At 41.9% G+C, this 21,309-nt stretch overlaps 2 protein-coding genes across 2 annotated transcripts; both read left to right on the top strand.

The window, feature by feature from the left end:
• Positions 1–11,632: 11,632 nt before the first annotated feature.
• LOC127070953 (uncharacterized) lies at positions 11,633–12,207 on the top strand. Its single transcript, XM_051009593.1, has 2 exons — positions 11,633–11,961; positions 12,057–12,207. Exons 1-2 carry the CDS (start codon positions 11,633–11,635, stop codon positions 12,085–12,087), a joined length of 360 nt encoding a protein of 119 aa, XP_050865550.1. The 3' UTR covers positions 12,088–12,207.
• A 7,052-nt stretch (positions 12,208–19,259) lies between these two features.
• On the top strand, positions 19,260–21,166 carry LOC127071144 (uncharacterized). Its single transcript, XM_051010079.1, has 2 exons — positions 19,260–21,041; positions 21,136–21,166. The coding sequence occupies exons 1-2, from the start codon at positions 20,023–20,025 to the stop codon at positions 21,164–21,166; spliced, it is 1,050 nt and encodes a 349-aa protein (XP_050866036.1). The 5' UTR covers positions 19,260–20,022.
• The last annotated feature ends 143 nt before the right edge of the window (positions 21,167–21,309 follow it).

The raw sequence follows: 21,309 nt of genomic DNA, 5'->3' as shown, positions 1-21,309 counted from the left end.
CTCCTATTCCTTTTATGCTCCAGCTTTTATCTTCGTGGAATCATCGCTGCGCGCAACCATAACGAAATTGGCCTTGTGACTGTCTTTCACTACTTCGACGAGAGGAGAGTAGTGAAGTAGTGAGACTGAGAAACATTCCCTGGATGATACAGGAGCGAGGAATAACGAAGATGTTACGCAAGTACAATGTTGTATCATTCTTATTTTCCAAATTCTATGCTATTCTTTTTGTTTTAGATTTCCACTTTGCACTTCCATGGCCGCTGACAGTCTTTCTCCATGGGGGACATAGAAATTTCCATAGGATGCCATAGGAGCGAGTATTAACGAGCAGTTAATACGAATATACGAAATATTGTTGGTTTTAGATTTAAAGGCGAAGTGGGGATACTCGGTGACGAGAGACGACAACAAAGTCGGTTCTTTGGCCGACCATAACAGTTACGAGTTCATTTGTGTTTTGGACGTCGACGAGAGAACTTAGAAATTTTCACAGGCTGCCACAGGAGCGAGGACTGACGAAGATTTTACGCAAGTACAATGTTGTATCATTCTTATTTTCCAAATTCTATGCTATTCTTTTTGTTTTAGATTTCCACTTTGCACTTCCATGGCCGCTGACAGTCTTCCTCCATGGGGGACATAGAAATTTCCATGGGATGCCATAGGAGCGAGGACTCACGAAGATTTTACGCAAGTACAATGTTGTATCATTCTTATTTTCCAAATTCTATGCTATTCTTTTTGTTTTAGATTTCCACTTTGCACTTCCATGGCCGCTGACAGTCTTTCTCCATGGGGGACATAGAAATTTCCATAGGATGCCATAGGAGCGAGTATTAACGAGCAGTTAATACGAATATACGAAATATTGTTGGTTTTAGATTTAAAGGCGAAGTGGGGATACTCGGTGACGAGAGACGACAACAAAGTCGGTTCTTTGGCCGACCATAACAGTTACGAGTTCATTTGTGTTTTGGACGTCGACGAGAGAACTTAGAAATTTTCACAGGCTGCCACAGGAGCGAGGACTGACGAAGATTTTACGCAAGTACAATGTTGTATCATTCTTATTTTCCAAATTCTATGCTATTCTTTTTGTTTTAGATTTCCACTTTGCACTTCCATGGCCGCTGACAGTCTTCCTCCATGGGGGACATAGAAATTTCCATGGGATGCCATAGGAGCGAGGACTCACGAAGATTTTACGCAAGTACAATGTTGTATCATTCTTATTTTCCAAATTCTATGCTATTCTTTTTGTTTTAGATTTCCACTTTGCACTTCCATGGCCGTTGACAGTCTTTCTCCATGGGGGACATAGAAATTTCCATGGGATGCCATAGGAGCGAGGACTCACGAAGATTTTACGCAAGTACAATGTTGTATCATTCTTATTTTCCAAATTCTATGCTATTCTTTTTGTTTTAGATTTCCACTTTGCACTTCCATGGCCGTTGACAGTCTTTCTCCATGGGGGACATAGAAATTTCCATGGGATGCCATAGGAGCGAGGACTCACGAAGATTTTACGCAAGTACAATGTTGTATCATTCTTATTTTCCAAATTCTATGCTATTCTTTTTGTTTTAGATTTCCACTTTGCACTTCCATGGCCGTTGACAGTCTTCCTCCATGGGGGACATAGAAATTTCCATGGGATGCCATAGGAGCGAGGACTCACGAAGATTTTACGCAAGTACAATGTTGTATCATTCTTATTTTCCAAATTCTATGCTATTCTTTTTGTTTTAGATTTCCACTTTGCACTTCCATGGCCGCTGACAGTCTTCCTCCATGGGGGACATAGAAATTTCCATGGGATGCTACAGGAGCGAGGACTGACGAAGATTTTACGCAAGTACAATGTTGTATCATTCTTATTTTCCAAATTCTATGCTATTCTTTTTGTTTTAGATTTCCACTTTGCACTTCCATGGCCGTTGACAGTCTTTCTCCATGGGGGACATAGAAATTTCCATGGGATGCCATAGGAGCGAGGACTCACGAAGATTTTACGCAAGTACAATGTTGTATCATTCTTATTTTCCAAATTCTATGCTATTCTTTTTGTTTTAGATTTCCACTTTGCACTTCCATGGCCGTTGACAGTCTTTCTCCATGGGGGACATAGAAATTTCCATGGGATGCCATAGGAGCGAGGACTCACGAAGATTTTACGCAAGTACAATGTTGTATCATTCTTATTTTCCAAATTCTATGCTATTCTTTTTGTTTTAGATTTCCACTTTGCACTTCCATGGCCGTTGACAGTCTTTCTCCATGGGGGACATAGAAATTTCCATGGGATGCCATAGGAGCGAGGACTCACGAAGATTTTACGCAAGTACAATGTTGTATCATTCTTATTTTCCAAATTCTATGCTATTCTTTTTGTTTTAGATTTCCACTTTGCACTTCCATGGCCGCTGACAGTCTTTCTCCATGGGGGACATAGAAATTTCCATGGGATGCCATAGGAGCGAGGACTCACGAAGATTTTACGCAAGTACAATGTTGTATCATTCTTATTTTCCAAATTCTATGCTATTCTTTTTGTTTTAGATTTCCACTTTGCACTTCCATGGCCGCTGACAGTCTTCCTCCATGGGGGACATAGAAATTTCCATGGGATGCTACAGGAGCGAGGACTGACGAAGATTTTACGCAAGTACAATGTTGTATCATTCTTATTTTCCAAATTCTATGCTATTCTTTTTGTTTTAGATTTCCACTTTGCACTTCCATGGCCGCTGACAGTCTTTCTCCATGGGGGACATAGAAATTTCCATAGGATGCCATAGGAGCGAGTATTAACGAGCAGTTAATACGAATATACGAAATATTGTTGGTTTTAGATTTAAAGGCGAAGTGGGGATACTCGGTGACGAGAGACGACAACAAAGTCGGTTCTTTGGCCGACCATAACAGTTACGAGTTCATTTGTGTTTTGGACGTCGACGAGAGAACTTAGAAATTTTCACAGGCTGCCACAGGAGCGAGGACTGACGAAGATTTTACGCAAGTACAATGTTGTATCATTCTTATTTTCCAAATTCTATGCTATTCTTTTTGTTTTAGATTTCCACTTTGCACTTCCATGGCCGCTGACAGTCTTCCTCCATGGGGGACATAGAAATTTCCATGGGATGCCATAGGAGCGAGGACTCACGAAGATTTTACGCAAGTACAATGTTGTATCATTCTTATTTTCCAAATTCTATGCTATTCTTTTTGTTTTAGATTTCCACTTTGCACTTCCATGGCCGTTGACAGTCTTTCTCCATGGGGGACATAGAAATTTCCATGGGATGCCATAGGAGCGAGGACTCACGAAGATTTTACGCAAGTACAATGTTGTATCATTCTTATTTTCCAAATTCTATGCTATTCTTTTTGTTTTAGATTTCCACTTTGCACTTCCATGGCCGTTGACAGTCTTTCTCCATGGGGGACATAGAAATTTCCATGGGATGCCATAGGAGCGAGGACTCACGAAGATTTTACGCAAGTACAATGTTGTATCATTCTTATTTTCCAAATTCTATGCTATTCTTTTTGTTTTAGATTTCCACTTTGCACTTCCATGGCCGTTGACAGTCTTTCTCCATGGGGGACATAGAAATTTCCATGGGATGCCATAGGAGCGAGGACTCACGAAGATTTTACGCAAGTACAATGTTGTATCATTCTTATTTTCCAAATTCTATGCTATTCTTTTTGTTTTAGATTTCCACTTTGCACTTCCATGGCCGCTGACAGTCTTCCTCCATGGGGGACATAGAAATTTCCATGGGATGCTACAGGAGCGAGGACTGACGAAGATTTTACGCAAGTACAATGTTGTATCATTCTTATTTTCCAAATTCTATGCTATTCTTTTTGTTTTAGATTTCCACTTTGCACTTCCATGGCCGCTGACAGTCTTTCTCCATGGGGGACATAGAAATTTCCATAGGATGCCATAGGAGCGAGTATTAACGAGCAGTTAATACGAATATACGAAATATTGTTGGTTTTAGATTTAAAGGCGAAGTGGGGATACTCGGTGACGAGAGACGACAACAAAGTCGGTTCTTTGGCCGACCATAACAGTTACGAGTTCATTTGTGTTTTGGACGTCGACGAGAGAACTTAGAAATTTTCACAGGCTGCCACAGGAGCGAGGACTGACGAAGATTTTACGCAAGTACAATGTTGTATCATTCTTATTTTCCAAATTCTATGCTATTCTTTTTGTTTTAGATTTCCACTTTGCACTTCCATGGCCGCTGACAGTCTTCCTCCATGGGGGACATAGAAATTTCCATGGGATGCCATAGGAGCGAGGACTCACGAAGATTTTACGCAAGTACAATGTTGTATCATTCTTATTTTCCAAATTCTATGCTATTCTTTTTGTTTTAGATTTCCACTTTGCACTTCCATGGCCGTTGACAGTCTTTCTCCATGGGGGACATAGAAATTTCCATGGGATGCCATAGGAGCGAGGACTCACGAAGATTTTACGCAAGTACAATGTTGTATCATTCTTATTTTCCAAATTCTATGCTATTCTTTTTGTTTTAGATTTCCACTTTGCACTTCCATGGCCGTTGACAGTCTTTCTCCATGGGGGACATAGAAATTTCCATGGGATGCCATAGGAGCGAGGACTCACGAAGATTTTACGCAAGTACAATGTTGTATCATTCTTATTTTCCAAATTCTATGCTATTCTTTTTGTTTTAGATTTCCACTTTGCACTTCCATGGCCGTTGACAGTCTTTCTCCATGGGGGACATAGAAATTTCCATGGGATGCCATAGGAGCGAGGACTCACGAAGATTTTACGCAAGTACAATGTTGTATCATTCTTATTTTCCAAATTCTATGCTATTCTTTTTGTTTTAGATTTCCACTTTGCACTTCCATGGCCGCTGACAGTCTTCCTCCATGGGGGACATAGAAATTTCCATGGGATGCTACAGGAGCGAGGACTGACGAAGATTTTACGCAAGTACAATGTTGTATCATTCTTATTTTCCAAATTCTATGCTATTCTTTTTGTTTTAGATTTCCACTTTGCACTTCCATGGCCGCTGACAGTCTTTCTCCATGGGGGACATAGAAATTTCCATAGGATGCCATAGGAGCGAGTATTAACGAGCAGTTAATACGAATATACGAAATATTGTTGGTTTTAGATTTAAAGGCGAAGTGGGGATACTCGGTGACGAGAGACGACAACAAAGTCGGTTCTTTGGCCGACCATAACAGTTACGAGTTCATTTGTGTTTTGGACGTCGACGAGAGAACTTAGAAATTTTCACAGGCTGCCACAGGAGCGAGGACTGACGAAGATTTTACGCAAGTACAATGTTGTATCATTCTTATTTTCCAAATTCTATGCTATTCTTTTTGTTTTAGATTTCCACTTTGCACTTCCATGGCCGCTGACAGTCTTCCTCCATGGGGGACATAGAAATTTCCATGGGATGCCATAGGAGCGAGGACTCACGAAGATTTTACGCAAGTACAATGTTGTATCATTCTTATTTTCCAAATTCTATGCTATTCTTTTTGTTTTAGATTTCCACTTTGCACTTCCATGGCCGTTGACAGTCTTTCTCCATGGGGGACATAGAAATTTCCATGGGATGCCATAGGAGCGAGGACTCACGAAGATTTTACGCAAGTACAATGTTGTATCATTCTTATTTTCCAAATTCTATGCTATTCTTTTTGTTTTAGATTTCCACTTTGCACTTCCATGGCCGCTGACAGTCTTCCTCCATGGGGGACATAGAAATTTCCATGGGATGCCATAGGAGCGAGGACTCACGAAGATTTTACGCAAGTACAATGTTGTATCATTCTTATTTTCCAAATTCTATGCTATTCTTTTTGTTTTAGATTTCCACTTTGCACTTCCATGGCCGTTGACAGTCTTTCTCCATGGGGGACATAGAAATTTCCATGGGATGCCATAGGAGCGAGGACTCACGAAGATTTTACGCAAGTACAATGTTGTATCATTCTTATTTTCCAAATTCTATGCTATTCTTTTTGTTTTAGATTTCCACTTTGCACTTCCATGGCCGTTGACAGTCTTTCTCCATGGGGGACATAGAAATTTCCATGGGATGCCATAGGAGCGAGGACTCACGAAGATTTTACGCAAGTACAATGTTGTATCATTCTTATTTTCCAAATTCTATGCTATTCTTTTTGTTTTAGATTTCCACTTTGCACTTCCATGGCCGCTGACAGTCTTTCTCCATGGGGGACATAGAAATTTCCATGGGATGCCATAGGAGCGAGGACTCACGAAGATTTTACGCAAGTACAATGTTGTATCATTCTTATTTTCCAAATTCTATGCTATTCTTTTTGTTTTAGATTTCCACTTTGCACTTCCATGGCCGCTGACAGTCTTCCTCCATGGGGGACATAGAAATTTCCATGGGATGCTACAGGAGCGAGGACTGACGAAGATTTTACGCAAGTACAATGTTGTATCATTCTTATTTTCCAAATTCTATGCTATTCTTTTTGTTTTAGATTTCCACTTTGCACTTCCATGGCCGCTGACAGTCTTTCTCCATGGGGGACATAGAAATTTCCATAGGATGCCATAGGAGCGAGTATTAACGAGCAGTTAATACGAATATACGAAATATTGTTGGTTTTAGATTTAAAGGCGAAGTGGGGATACTCGGTGACGAGAGACGACAACAAAGTCGGTTCTTTGGCCGACCATAACAGTTACGAGTTCATTTGTGTTTTGGACGTCGACGAGAGAACTTAGAAATTTTCACAGGCTGCCACAGGAGCGAGGACTGACGAAGATTTTACGCAAGTACAATGTTGTATCATTCTTATTTTCCAAATTCTATGCTATTCTTTTTGTTTTAGATTTCCACTTTGCACTTCCATGGCCGCTGACAGTCTTCCTCCATGGGGGACATAGAAATTTCCATGGGATGCCATAGGAGCGAGGACTCACGAAGATTTTACGCAAGTACAATGTTGTATCATTCTTATTTTCCAAATTCTATGCTATTCTTTTTGTTTTAGATTTCCACTTTGCACTTCCATGGCCGTTGACAGTCTTTCTCCATGGGGGACATAGAAATTTCCATGGGATGCCATAGGAGCGAGGACTCACGAAGATTTTACGCAAGTACAATGTTGTATCATTCTTATTTTCCAAATTCTATGCTATTCTTTTTGTTTTAGATTTCCACTTTGCACTTCCATGGCCGCTGACAGTCTTTCTCCATGGGGGACATAGAAATTTCCATGGGATGCCATAGGAGCGAGGACTCACGAAGATTTTACGCAAGTACAATGTTGTATCATTCTTATTTTCCAAATTCTATGCTATTCTTTTTGTTTTAGATTTCCACTTTGCACTTCCATGGCCGTTGACAGTCTTTCTCCATGGGGGACATAGAAATTTCCATGGGATGCCATAGGAGCGAGGACTCACGAAGATTTTACGCAAGTACAATGTTGTATCATTCTTATTTTCCAAATTCTATGCTATTCTTTTTGTTTTAGATTTCCACTTTGCACTTCCATGGCCGCTGACAGTCTTCCTTCATGGGGGACATAGAAATTTCCATGGGATGCTATAGGAGCGAGGACTCACGAAGATTTTACGCAAGTACAATGTCGTATCATTCTTATTTTCCAAATTCTATGCTATTCTTTTTGTTTTAGATTTCCACTTTGCACTTTCGGAAGTCGTTGACAGTCTTTCTCCATGGGGGACTTAGAAATTTCTGTGCCTTCCGGGGACTTTGACAATCTACCGCCGGGAGTGGACTTTGAAATTTCTGTGCCTTCCGGGCACTTTGACAATCTACCGCCGGCAATGGACTTAGACATTTCTGTGCCTTCCGGGGACTTTGACAATCTACCACCAGGAAGGGACTTAGAAATTTCTGTGCCTTCCGGGCACTTTGACAATCTACCGCCGGGAGTGGACTTAGAAATTTCTGTGCCTTCCGGGGACTTTGACAATCTACCGCCGGGAGTGGACTTTGAAATTTCTGTGCCTTCCGGGCACTTTGACAATCTACCGCCGGCAATGGACTTAGACATTTCTGTGCCTTCCGGGGACTTTGACAATCTACCACCAGGAAGGGACTTAGAAATTTCTGTGCCTTCCGGGCACTTTGACAATCTACCGCCGGGAGTGGACTTTGAAATTTCTGTGCCTTCCGGGCACTTTGACAATCTACCGCCGGCAATGGACTTAGACATTTCTGTGCCTTCCGGGGACTTTGACAATCTACCACCAGGGAGGGACTTAGAAATTTCTGTGCCTTCCGGGGACTTTGACAATCTACCACCAGGGAGGGACTTAGAAATTTCTGTGCCTTCCGGGGACTTTGACAATCTACCGCCGGCAATGGACTTAGAAATTTCTGTGCCTTCCGGGGACTTTGACAATCTACCACCAGGGAGGGACTTAGAAATTTCTGTGCCTTCCGGGCACTTTGACAATCTACCACCAGGGAGGGACTTAGAAATTTCTGTGCCTTCCGGGGACTTTGACAATCTATCACCAGGGAGGGACTTAGAAATTTCTGTGCCTTCCGGGGACTTTGACAATCTACCACCAGGGAGGGACTTAGAAATTTCTGTGCCTTCCGGGGACTTTGACAATCTACCGCCGGGAGTGGACTTTGAAATTTCTGTGCCTTCCGGGGACTTTGACAATCTACCGCCGGGAGTGGACTTTGAAATTTCTGTGCCTTCCGGGGACTTTGACAATCTACCGCCGGCAATGGACTTAGAAATTTCTGTGCCTTCCGGGCACTTTGACAATCTACCGCCGGGAGTGGACTTTGAAATTTCTGTGCCTTCCGGGCACTTTGACAATCTACCGCCGGGAGTGGACTTTGAAATTTCTGTGCCTTCCGGGGACTTTGACAATCTACCGCCGGCAATGGACTTAGAAATTTCTGTGCCTTCCGGGGACTTTGACAATCTACCGCCGGGAGTGGACTTTGAAATTTCTGTGCCTTCCGGGGACTTTGACAATCTACCGCCGGCAATGGACTTAGAAATTTCTGTGCCTTCCGGGGACTTTGACAATCTACCACCAGGGAGGGACTTAGAAATTTCTGTGCCTTCGGGGACTTTGACAATCTACCACCAGGGAGGGACTTAGAAATTTCTGTGCCTTCGGGGACTTTGACAATCTACCACCAGGGAGGGACTTAGAAATTTCTGTGCCTTCCGGGGACTTTGACAATCTACCGCCGGGAGTGGACTTTGAAATTTCTGTGCCTTCCGGGGACTTTGACAATCTACCGCCGGGAGTGGACTTTGAAATTTCTGTGCCTTCCGGGCACTTTGACAATCTACCGCCGGGAGTGGACTTTGAAATTTCTGTGCCTTCCGGGGACTTTGACAATCTACCGCCGGCAATGGACTTAGAAATTTCTGTGCCTTCCGGGGACTTTGACAATCTACCGCCAGGAAGGGACTTAGAAATTTCTGTGCCTTCGGGGACTTTGACAATCTACCACCAGGGAGGGACTTAGAAATTTCTGTGCCTTCCGGGGACTTTGACAATCTACCGCCGGGAGTGGACTTTGAAATTTCTGTGCCTTCCGGGCACTTTGACAATCTACCGCCGGGAGTGGACTTTGAAATTTCTGTGCCTTCCGGGGACTTTGACAATCTACCGCCGGCAATGGACTTAGAAATTTCTGTGCCTTCCGGGGACTTTGACAATCTACCGCCGGCAATGGACTTAGAAATTTCTGTGCCTTCCGGGGACTTTGACAATCTACCACCAGGAAGGGACTTAGAAATTTCTGTGCCTTCCGGGCACTTTGACAATCTACCGCCGGGAGTGGACTTAGAAATTTCTGTGCCTTCCGGGCACTTTGACAATCTACCGCCGGGAGTGGACTTTGAAATTTCTGTGCCTTCCGGGGACTTTGACAATCTACCGCCGGCAATGGACTTAGAAATTTCTGTGCCTTCCGGGCACTTTGACAATCTACCGCCGGGAGTGGACTTTGAAATTTCTGTGCCTTCCGGGCACTTTGACAATCTACCGCCGGGAGTGGACTTTGAAATTTCTGTGCCTTCCGGGGACTTTGACAATCTACCGCCGGCAATGGACTTAGAAATTTCTGTGCCTTCCGGGGACTTTGACAATCTACCGCCGGGAGTGGACTTTGAAATTTCTGTGCCTTCCGGGGACTTTGACAATCTACCGCCGGCAATGGACTTAGAAATTTCTGTGCCTTCCGGGGACTTTGACAATCTACCACCAGGGAGGGACTTAGAAATTTCTGTGCCTTCGGGGACTTTGACAATCTACCACCAGGGAGGGACTTAGAAATTTCTGTGCCTTCGGGGACTTTGACAATCTACCACCAGGGAGGGACTTAGAAATTTCTGTGCCTTCCGGGGACTTTGACAATCTACCGCCGGGAGTGGACTTTGAAATTTCTGTGCCTTCCGGGGACTTTGACAATCTACCGCCGGGAGTGGACTTTGAAATTTCTGTGCCTTCCGGGCACTTTGACAATCTACCGCCGGGAGTGGACTTTGAAATTTCTGTGCCTTCCGGGGACTTTGACAATCTACCGCCGGCAATGGACTTAGAAATTTCTGTGCCTTCCGGGGACTTTGACAATCTACCGCCAGGAAGGGACTTAGAAATTTCTGTGCCTTCGGGGACTTTGACAATCTACCACCAGGGAGGGACTTAGAAATTTCTGTGCCTTCCGGGGACTTTGACAATCTACCGCCGGGAGTGGACTTTGAAATTTCTGTGCCTTCCGGGCACTTTGACAATCTACCGCCGGGAGTGGACTTTGAAATTTCTGTGCCTTCCGGGGACTTTGACAATCTACCGCCAGGAAGGGACTTAGAAATTTCTGTGCCTTCCGGTGACTTTGACAATCTACCACCAGGGAGGGACTTAGAAATTTCTGTGCCTTCCGGGGACTTTGACAATCTACCGCCGGCAATGGACTTAGAAATTTCTGTGCCTTCCGGGGACTTTGACAATCTACCACCAGGAAGGGACTTAGAAATTTCTGTGCCTTCCGGGGACTTTGACAATCTACCACCAGGGAGGGACTTAGAAATTTCTGTGCCTTCCGGGGACTTTGACAATCTACCACCAGGGAGGGACTTAGAAATTTCTGTGCCTTCGGGGACTTTGACAATCTACCACCAGGAAGGGACTTATAAATTTCTGTGCCTTCGGGGACTTTGACAATCTACCACCAGGGAGGGACTTAGAAATTTCTGTGCCTTCCGGGCACTTTGACAATCTACCGCCGGGAGTGGACTTAGAAATTTCTGTGCCTTCCGGGCACTTTGACAATCTACCACCAGGGAGGGACTTAGAAATTTCTGTGCCTTCCGGGCACTTTGACAATCTACCACCAGGGAGGGACTTAGAAATTTCTGTGCCTTCGGGGACTTTGACAATCTACCACCAGGGAGGGACTTAGACATTTCTGTGCCTTCCGGGGACTTTGACAATCTACCACCAGGAAGGGACTTAGAAATTTCTGTGCCTTCCGGTGACTTTGACAATCTACCACCAGGGAGGGACTTAGAAATTTCTGTGCCTTCCGGGGACTTTGACAATCTACCGCCGGCAATGGACTTAGAAATTTCTGTGCCTTCCGGGGACTTTGACAATCTACCACCAGGAAGGGACTTAGAAATTTCTGTGCCTTCCGGGCACTTTGACAATCTACCGCCGGGAGTGGACTTTGAAATTTCTGTGCCTTCCGGGGACTTTGACAATCTACCGCCGGCAATGGACTTAGAAATTTCTGTGCCTTCCGGGGACTTTGACAATCTACCGCCGGCAATGGACTTAGAAATTTCTGTGCCTTCCGGGGACTTTGACAATCTACCACCAGGAAGGGACTTAGAAATTTTCGCACGATGCCGAATTCGAGCGAGTATTAACGAAGACTTAAAGTAAGTATATTTTTCCATCATATATTTGTTGAATGATTTTTACAGTTTTCATTATAACAATGATACTAATTATTTCATTTGTTTTTTTGTTTCAGAACCTCGTTGCTATCGCGCGCGTTGCAATGATGTAATCGAGTGATAGTATCGCTAAAATAAATTTATCGCGAAGTAGAAGCAGTGTTTGTTCATTCGCGTTTCGCGATTTAAAGCATAAGTGTTTTTGCATAGACTGCGTGCAATGCAGTCCTTAGAGTCAGTGTTTGCTCGCGTAGTTTTTGATTTTTTAACAGTTGCACAGACTGTACTTGTAAAATATTTTAGAGTTGCGTTAAGTAAATTCAGTGACCGTTCGTTAATAAATAACTACCGCGAATTAAAGTCAGTGCATCACTGAAGAGGATCTCGACCAACTTCGATGTCGACCTACCTCATTTTCAACCAACTACAAATCATCCACCCTCAATTTCGACCTAAATCGCGGTCCAGTGTTTTGGAGCCATCGCAGAACTTCTTAAGTAGTGAGTTTATTTTTAAGTCCCTCTGATCACTTAATCATGTCGAGGACGAAAGGTCCTAATCGGCACGAGTGATTGGTTGTAATTATTATGTAAAAGAGTATTGAGTGACCACTAGGAAATTTCTTTCGATTTTTCGTTTCAGAATGGTTTTCGAGTTTCCTTAGATTTATTAGTTTTCTTGCAAGTTTTATAATAAGGCTAGTTAATGGTGGTTATCGAATGTTCTGTTGTTGTTGGGCATGAAGTAAAGAAAATGCTATATCTCGAAGAGGGTCCCACAAGCTTTGGCTCAAGGGGGCTGCTGTTGGATTGTAGTTTTATTTTCGAAGGTTCGACAGATTTGTTGAAATAGATATATTTTAATTCCGATGTGGTCACCCAAAATGCTCTTATGTAATAATAATTTTGATTTCAGAAACCCGGATGACGTAACACTCCGTCTTCCACCCCACATTGGTACTCGTACGGGAATGGAATTATTACATATGTTATTCATTTTTACTATTAACGTCGAGTTGTAAATTTTTATTTTCTTTTTATTCTCTCTTCTAATGTTTTCTTTCTAAAGTGTGCTGAATAAAAGTGCATATGGAATTGATACAGACGCACTGATATGCAAGGCAAGTTCTTTCTTTCGTGCGGTACGGGAAGAGAATATTCGTTTAGATTAGGATCGAAACTTTCCCACTCTGATTTTCTCTTACTTTCAACTTGAAATTGTTCCAAATTAACTGATCCAGTTTAAGTACTCAAGCTTCTCTCGGGTGGGACCCTTGGGAGGGGCCCTCGGGTGTGGGCCTTTGTGCGGGTTACTTTCTCAGTATCTTGCAAAGAAGCTCTTTCCTCTTTTTATTTTCTTCTTCTTTTCTTTTAATCCTTTTCTGTTTCAGGTCAGATCATCGAGGGATGGATCATCGAGGGAAGATCATCGAGGGATTTATCATCGAGGGAACGGCCAACGTGATATTTATTTCTTGAATTATTATACACTTCTATCTCTTCTACATATTTCTACTTATTATAAGCATTTCCACTCATGTATAAGCAAGCATATATTTATTATAGGCATATTTATTATATTTATTACATATATTTCTATCGATTACATATTTTTCTACTTCTTCAAACGCATGGATGTATAATTATTTAAAATATTATCCGAGATTAAAAACTCTACTTTCTCTCGATTTTGGTACTTTGATTTTTCTCAAGTGAAGTGAATTACAAGATATTCATCCGTCGTATCAAATTCTATCTTTCTCTAAAACTTTCGCACACATTCCCGGTATCTCTTTTCTTTTCCTCTTCTTCTTTTTCGTCTTCCCATCTGCTTTTACTCTTTCTCTTTTTCTGTTTCTAAATCATCGAGAATCGTCATCGTGGGATGTTTACACGGAAGTTAATGGAACCTCGCTGCATATAATTCAAATTATATTCAGAGAGGGTATGTCTCCTTGCTTCCGTACGCGAATGATAGGGATAACATTCACGCGCGTGCCGGTCGTCACGCGCATGAGTGTTCGCGGTCGCGAAATTATAAGTCCTACCGAGGACTACGTTTTGATTTGTGAATCGAAATAGACACGACCGGTCGTGTCTCGAGATGTCTGAAGCTGACGGTGTGGACAGTGGAGTTTTTCGTAAGCAGGGTCTCGTTCGTTTCCAGTTTTCTGATCAGCCTGAAACTCCCGAAGCGGAAAGACATCTCGAACGCGAATTTTAGAGTAGAGTCCCCGTTAGCCCGTGGGTCCCCAGATGCAGCAACCTCCAAGCGGTGGGACCTGGGTCGGTAGTACTTGCGATATAGTGAAATCTGTCTAAATTATTTCTAAAGTCTATAATTAAATTGTACATGTTACCTAAAATTTATAACGAATTTGTATATATAATCCTATAGCGCAAGTACTACCGGGCGGATGGCTGCATATTCGAATGTTTTTCGAAATTCTTTTTTCTGTAAAATTTCAATTAGAATAATTTGAATTAATTACATTTTAAATTGCTAATCGTACTTTAACAGAAAAATAAATCGAATATATGAAAATTTTAAATTAATAAAGTTATAAAAGAAATACGAAAACGCACAGAAAACATTTCTGTCGCACTTATGTTCTCTGTCACTCATGATTTTTAACTTTATTTTTATTACTTATATACTTTTATTAATTATATTGATTATATACTTTTATTAATTATTGATTTTTGATAATTATATGGATTTTATACTTATATTTATTATATTAATTACTTTTATTAACTATCATTAACCATTAGTGTTGGGTGGGACCCTTGGGAGGGGCCCTCGGGTGTGGGCCTTAGGCGGGTTTCGTTCTTTCACTAAGGAAAAATCGAATTCAATTATAGTATTCTGATTCTATTTTTCTCACGTGCATATTCACAAGTACTCCTTCCTTTTTTCTTTTTTCTTTTTCTTATTTTTTCTTCTTTTTTTTATATCTGTTCCTCTGTTACAGGTTAGATCATCGAGGGACCGATCATCGAGGGACCGATCATCATGAAATTAAATTTTTACAGGGATGTATTTAAATATAAATATCTCTTTGCATATAATTTTACCTATAATTTTGTTGTTATATTTAATTTTTATTATCTCTTTAATTTTTGCTGTTATATTTAATTTTTATTTTTTCATTTCTGTTCATATAATTAATTTTTATTATTTTTTTAATTTTTGTTGTTATATTTAATTTTTATCTGTTTCATTTTTGTTCTTATAATTAATTTGTATTATCTTTTTAATTTTTTCTTTTATCTTTATCTCTTCTTTGTTTCTTTTTCTGTTCTAGGTTAGGTCATCGACGGATCTACCATGGTGAAATTATATTTTTACAGGGAAGTTATTGTATATAATGGCATTTTACATATAATTTCGCATGTAATTTTTACAGGATTATCTTTTACTCTTTTATTATTTTTCTGTTTCAGGTTAGGTGATGGAGGGACGGATTCTTACACGGGAGTTAAAGGAACCTCTCTGCATATAATCTTTATTATATGCAGGGAGGGTATGTCTCCTTGCTTCCGTACGCGAATGATAGAGAAAACACCCACGCGCGTGACGGCCGGCACGCGCGTGGGTGTTCGCGGACGCGAGTTTAAGTCCTGCCGAGGACTACGTTTTGATTTGGGAATCGAAATAGACACGACCGGTCGTGTCTCGAGATGTCTGAAGCCGACGGTGTGGACGGTGGAGCGATCTGTAAGCGGGGTTTTATACATCTCCAGTTTGCTGAGAAGCTTGAAGCTCCCGAAGCGGAAAGGCATCTCGGATCGCGGATTTTAGAGTAGAGTCCACGTTAGTCCGTGCATTTCCACGTGCCGCAACCGTTCCACCGCCCAAGGACCATGGAGGGATTTAGATTTTTACACGGGTGTTTAAAGAATCTTTCTACCTCTGGCGTAGATGGATTTCTTTTCTCCCGTTCGGGCAAGATAGAAGAACACTCGCTTATGTCGGCTGGCATAGGCGTTGGTGTTCTCGGGCGCGATTAAGTCCAAAATTGGCTCTAACGCATTCAACATATTCGCGTGAGTGTTTCCGGAATGCTCGCGTAAGTATCGTGACTGCGGTAGATTCCATTTTGGGTTCCGGCGTTTGTCGCGAAAGCACAATCGGTCGTGCTTAAGTGGTGATCGAAGCTTCCGATGTTGGATAGTTGAGCTATGCGTAAGTCGGTTCCCAAATGCGGAGACGCATGGGGCTGCAATTTTAGCGTTTGGAGGCTTGAATTCGTCGGGAGTGGAGGTCGCCCCGTTGCTTTGCTTTCTTGATAGTAGTAGAAGTAGTAAAAAGTAGAGTCACCGTTAGTCCGTGGGTCTCCACATGCAGCAACCTCCACGCGGTGGGACCTGGGTCGGCAGTACTTGTTGTGTATCGAAATCTTGGAAGCTGCAAGTATTTCCGAGCGAATGGCTGCACATTTCTACATTTTTCCAAGATCTTTTCTATGTAATTCCAAATTACATTTCACATTGTTTCTTACATCTTTCGTATATCCAGCAATAAGTTCACAGTCATTTTTATTCGTGGATTCGCGTAGTAATATTAATATATTTGACGTATGTAATAATTGAAATAATTATTCAAGATAATTATTACAGTTCCTCTCGGGTGGGTCCCATGAGTGGGGCTCATGGGCGTGGGCTTCTGTGCGGGTCTCCTTCTTTCAGTACGGAAAAATCGAACTCAATTTTCGTACTCTGGTTTATGTCGGGAATACCGATATTCTATGTCCATCTTTTCTTCGGAGTTCTATCGGTTTTACGTGCGCGCATGTTCCGGTTTTCTTTTCCTCTTCTTCGCGGATTTCGATATATCGGCGTAGGTCCAATGTATCGTCGAAAGGTTCGGTTCATGATCGATTGTTAGACGCGAATACGGATACGATAGGAAGAACATTTCCGCCTGTGTCGGCGGGCACAGACGTGGTGTTCTCGGGCGCGAATAAAAGTCCTACGGTAATGGACTTCGTTTGATTGCTAAACCGAATAATGATCGGTCGTGTGTCGGTTCGTGTGCTGCCGAGTAATATGGTTTGCTATCCGTAAGCGTGGACTGACCCTCCTCCTGTTAGCCGCCTGAATTCTCGGTTGGTACGTGGACGCCGCGAACGCGAATTTAGAGTAGGGTCACCGTTATTTTAACACTCACGGGAGTGTTCGGGCGCGATTAAAAGTCCTACCGGGGACTTCGTTTTATTGAACGCCGATTACTTGATCACGCCGGTCACGCGAATTTCAGACTAGAGACCCCGTCAGCCCGTGGGTCTCCAACTGCAGCAACCTCCACGCGGTGGGACCTGGGTCGGAAGTACTTGTGTTTCATCAATATCTTATGGTGTGCAAGTATTGCCGAGCGAATGGCTGCGTTCTTTAAGACTTCTCCAAAATTTCTCCTATGTAATTCCAAATTAAACATCGAAGGACGTACATTTTACATTCTTTCTTACACTTTCCGTATATTCATTAGTCAATTCACGTATCTATTCTTTGAAATTGTTAGATCTATAATATTGAAATATTTAGTCGAGATTAATTATCATAGTCTCTCTCGGGTGGGACCCATGAGAGGGGCTCATGGGCGTGGGCTTCTGTGCGGGTCTCCTTCTTTCAATACCAAAAACCCAGCTAGATTTTCGTTCTCTGGTTTTGGTCGATGTTCTATGCCCATCTTTTCTTTTCAATTTCATCTATTTCACGCGTTCGTGCACGTGTTTCATTGCACCTTCCAGATATTCTTTTCTTTCTTTTCTTCCGAGTTCTATGGTTCTCACATGCGCGCACGTTCCGGCTTTCTTTCCTCTCTTTCTCTTCTTCTTCTCCTCTTCTTCACGGATTTCGATATGTCGCGCAGGTTCGACGTATCGTCGAATGGTTTGCTTCATATTCGATCGTTAGGCGCGAATACGGGTAGGATAGAAAGAACACTTGCGCGTGTGTCGGCGGGCACAGGCGTGGTGTTCCCGGGCGCGATTAAAAGTCCTACGATAATGGACTTCGTTTGATTGCTAAAAACGAATAAATGACCGGTCGTGATACGGTCATCGGATGACTGTAGAGTGAGACGGTCTATGTGCTACTGAGGAGGATGGTATATGGCTATTTGTAAGGATGTTCAGTCCGTTGACTGACCCACCTTATATCTATAGTCACCTGAGTCCATGGTGAGGTGTATGCAACCCCGCGGGACCGCGAATTAGAGTAGAGTCACCGTTATTCTAGCACTCACGTGGATGTTCGGGCGCGATTAAAGTCCTACCGTGGACTTCGTTTTATTGTTCGAAATACGAAAGGCACGGACGGTCGTGCTTAAAGGTGGGATGTGGGCATCCGAGGCTGACGGCCTCAACGTCATCCCTAGTAGGATACCGTTGCGGACTTGATGTCTCTGTTCGCTCATGTTGCCTCGCGAACACCGGGAACGCGTATTTTAGAGTAGAATTACCGTTGTACTAACACCACGTGAGTGTTCGGGCGCGAATTAAGTGTCCTACCGTGGACTTAGTTTTATTTGCTTAATATAGAGATAAGATTACGCCGGTAATGCGTATTTTGCAGTAGAGTCATTCGGACACTCACGTGAGTGTCCGAGCGCGATTAAAAGTCCTACCGGGGACTTCGTTTTATTTGTTCGGCGATTATTTGCTCACGCCGGTCTCGCGAATCTTAAAGAGTAGAGTCCCCGTTAGTTCGTGGGTCCCCAGATGCAGCTACCTCCACGCGGTGGGACCTGGGTCGGTAATACTTGCGATATATCGAAATCTATGTCTTAATTATATTTAAAGTCTGTAACTAAATTATACATATAATTATAAAACGCAAGTATTACCGGGCGGATGGCTGCATATTTCTATATTTTTACAATATCTCTCGTCTGTCTAAGTTCAATTAAACGTTAAATTAATTACATTTTACCTCGTTGGTTAGATTTCGACATATAGATAAATTGAATATATCAAAATTCTAAATTAATAAAGTTATAAAATTCAGACGAAAACGCACAGAAAACTTTTCTGTCGCACTTATGTTCTGTCATTCTTATTTATTGTTTTCTACTTTTATTACTTATATACTTTTATTTATAATATTAATTACTTTTATTAACTTTTATTATTCAATAGTCTCGGGTGGGACCCTTGGGAGGGGCGTGGACTTTTGGGCGGTTTACTCTTTCAGTATCTTTGCAGTGCTATTTTTCTCTTCTTCTTTCTTTACTTTTTCTCTTTTTTCTTTTTTTCTCATCTTTGTCTTTAACTGTTGTCAAGGACTCATATACCACCGCTCAAATAGTTGCATATTTCAATGTTTTTTCAATAACGGAGAAATATTTTGTTTTAAAATTAAATTGTGAAGCGGGGATAATTTTCTTTGTGAGTCGAAAACAAAATCGGATCTCTAAACGACTTTGACATTTACTAGTTTAGTTGTGCTTTGGAACTCGACGAGAGTACATAGAAATTTTCGCGGATGCCATTCGTGCAACTATTACCGAACAGTTAATTCAAATCTACAACAGTTTATTTGATTTTAGACTTAAATGCGAAGTGGGGATAATTTTCTGCGTGAGTCGACAACATAGTCATTGACCGAGCTTTGTTGTTCCTAGCTCAGTCGTGCTTTGGACTTCGACCAGTGAACTTAGAAAATTTCGGGATGCCATTCGTGCAAGTATTAACGAACAGTTAATTCAAATATGCGACAGTTTATTTGATTTTAGACTTGAATGCGAAGTGGGGATACACGGCTTCGAGAGACGACAACAATGTCGGGTCTTTGGCCGATCTTTATTGTTCAGTTGCGCGTTAGACTTCGACCAGTGAACTTAGAAATTTTCGGGATGCCATTCGTGCAAGTATTAACGAACGGTTAATTCATATCTACAACAGTTTATTTGATTTTACACTTAAATGCGAAGTGGGGATAATTTTCTGCGTGAGTCGACAACATAGTCATTGACCGAGCTTTGTTGTTCCTAGTTCAGTCGTGCTTTGAACTTCGACCAGTGAACTTAGAAAATTTCGGGATGCCATTCGTGCAAGTATTAACGAACAGTTTATTCAAATACATAACAGCTTATTTCATTCAAGATTTAAATGCGAGGTGGGGATACTCGGGTTCGGGAGACGACAATAATGTCGGGATCCTGGTTCAGTTGTGCGTTGGACTTCGACGAGTGAACTTAGAAATTTCCGCACCTTTAAGGAACTTTGAAAATCTATCTCTATGTGTGGACTTAGAAATTTTCGAAACTCTTGTGTACTTTGAAAATCTATCTCCACGAGTGGACTTAGAAATTTTAGAAACTCTTGGGGACTTTGAAAATCTATCTCCACGAGTGGACTTAGAAATTTTCGAAACCTTTGAGGACTTTGAAAATCTATCTCCACGAGTGGACTTAGAAATTTTCGAAACTCTTGGGGACTTTGAAAATCTATCTCCACGAGTGGACTTAGAAATTTTCGAAACTCTTGGGGACTTTGAAAATCTATCTCCACGAGTGGACTTAGAAATTTTCGCACCTTTGGGGGACTTTGAAAATCTATCTCCACGAGTGGACTTAGAATATTTCGCACATTTGAGGAACTTTGAAAATCTATCTCCACGAGTGGACTTAGAAATTTTCGCACCTTTGGGGGACTTTGAAAATCTATCTCCACGAGTGGACTTAGAATATTTCGCACATTTGAGGAACTTTGAAAATCTATCTCCACGAGTGGACTTAGAAATTTTCGAACCTCTTGGGGACTTTGAAAATCTATCTCCACGAGTGGACTTAGAAATTTTCGAAACCTTTGAGGACTTTGAAAATCTATCTCCACGAGCGGACTTAGAAATTTTCGAAACTCTTGGGGACTTTGAAAATCTATCTCCACGAGTGGACTTAGAATATTTCGCACATTTGAGGAACTTTGAAAATCTATCTCCACGAGTGGACTTAGAAATTTTCGCACCTTTGGGGGACTTTGAAAATCTATCTCCATGTGTGGACTTAGAAATTTTCGCACGATGCCGAAATCGAGCGAGTATTAACGAAGACTTAAAGTAAGTATATTTTTCTATCATATTTTGTTGAATGATTTATACAGTTTTCATTATAACAATGATACTAATTATTTCGTTTGTATTTTTGTTTCAGAACCTCGTTGCTATCGCGCGCGTTGCAATGATGTAATCGAGTGATAGTATCGCTAAAATAAATTTATCGCGAAGTAGAAGCAGTGTTTGTTCGTTCGCGTTTCGCGATTTAAAGCATAAGTGTTTTTGCATAGACTGCGTGCAATGCAGTCCTTAGAGTCAGTGTTTGCTCGCG

This window comes from Vespula vulgaris, chromosome 20 (genome assembly GCF_905475345.1).
Source record: "Vespula vulgaris chromosome 20, iyVesVulg1.1, whole genome shotgun sequence".
In the NCBI taxonomy this organism is placed as follows: domain Eukaryota; kingdom Metazoa; phylum Arthropoda; class Insecta; order Hymenoptera; family Vespidae; genus Vespula; species Vespula vulgaris.
This window is presented reverse-complemented; position numbering and strand designations above follow the sequence as displayed.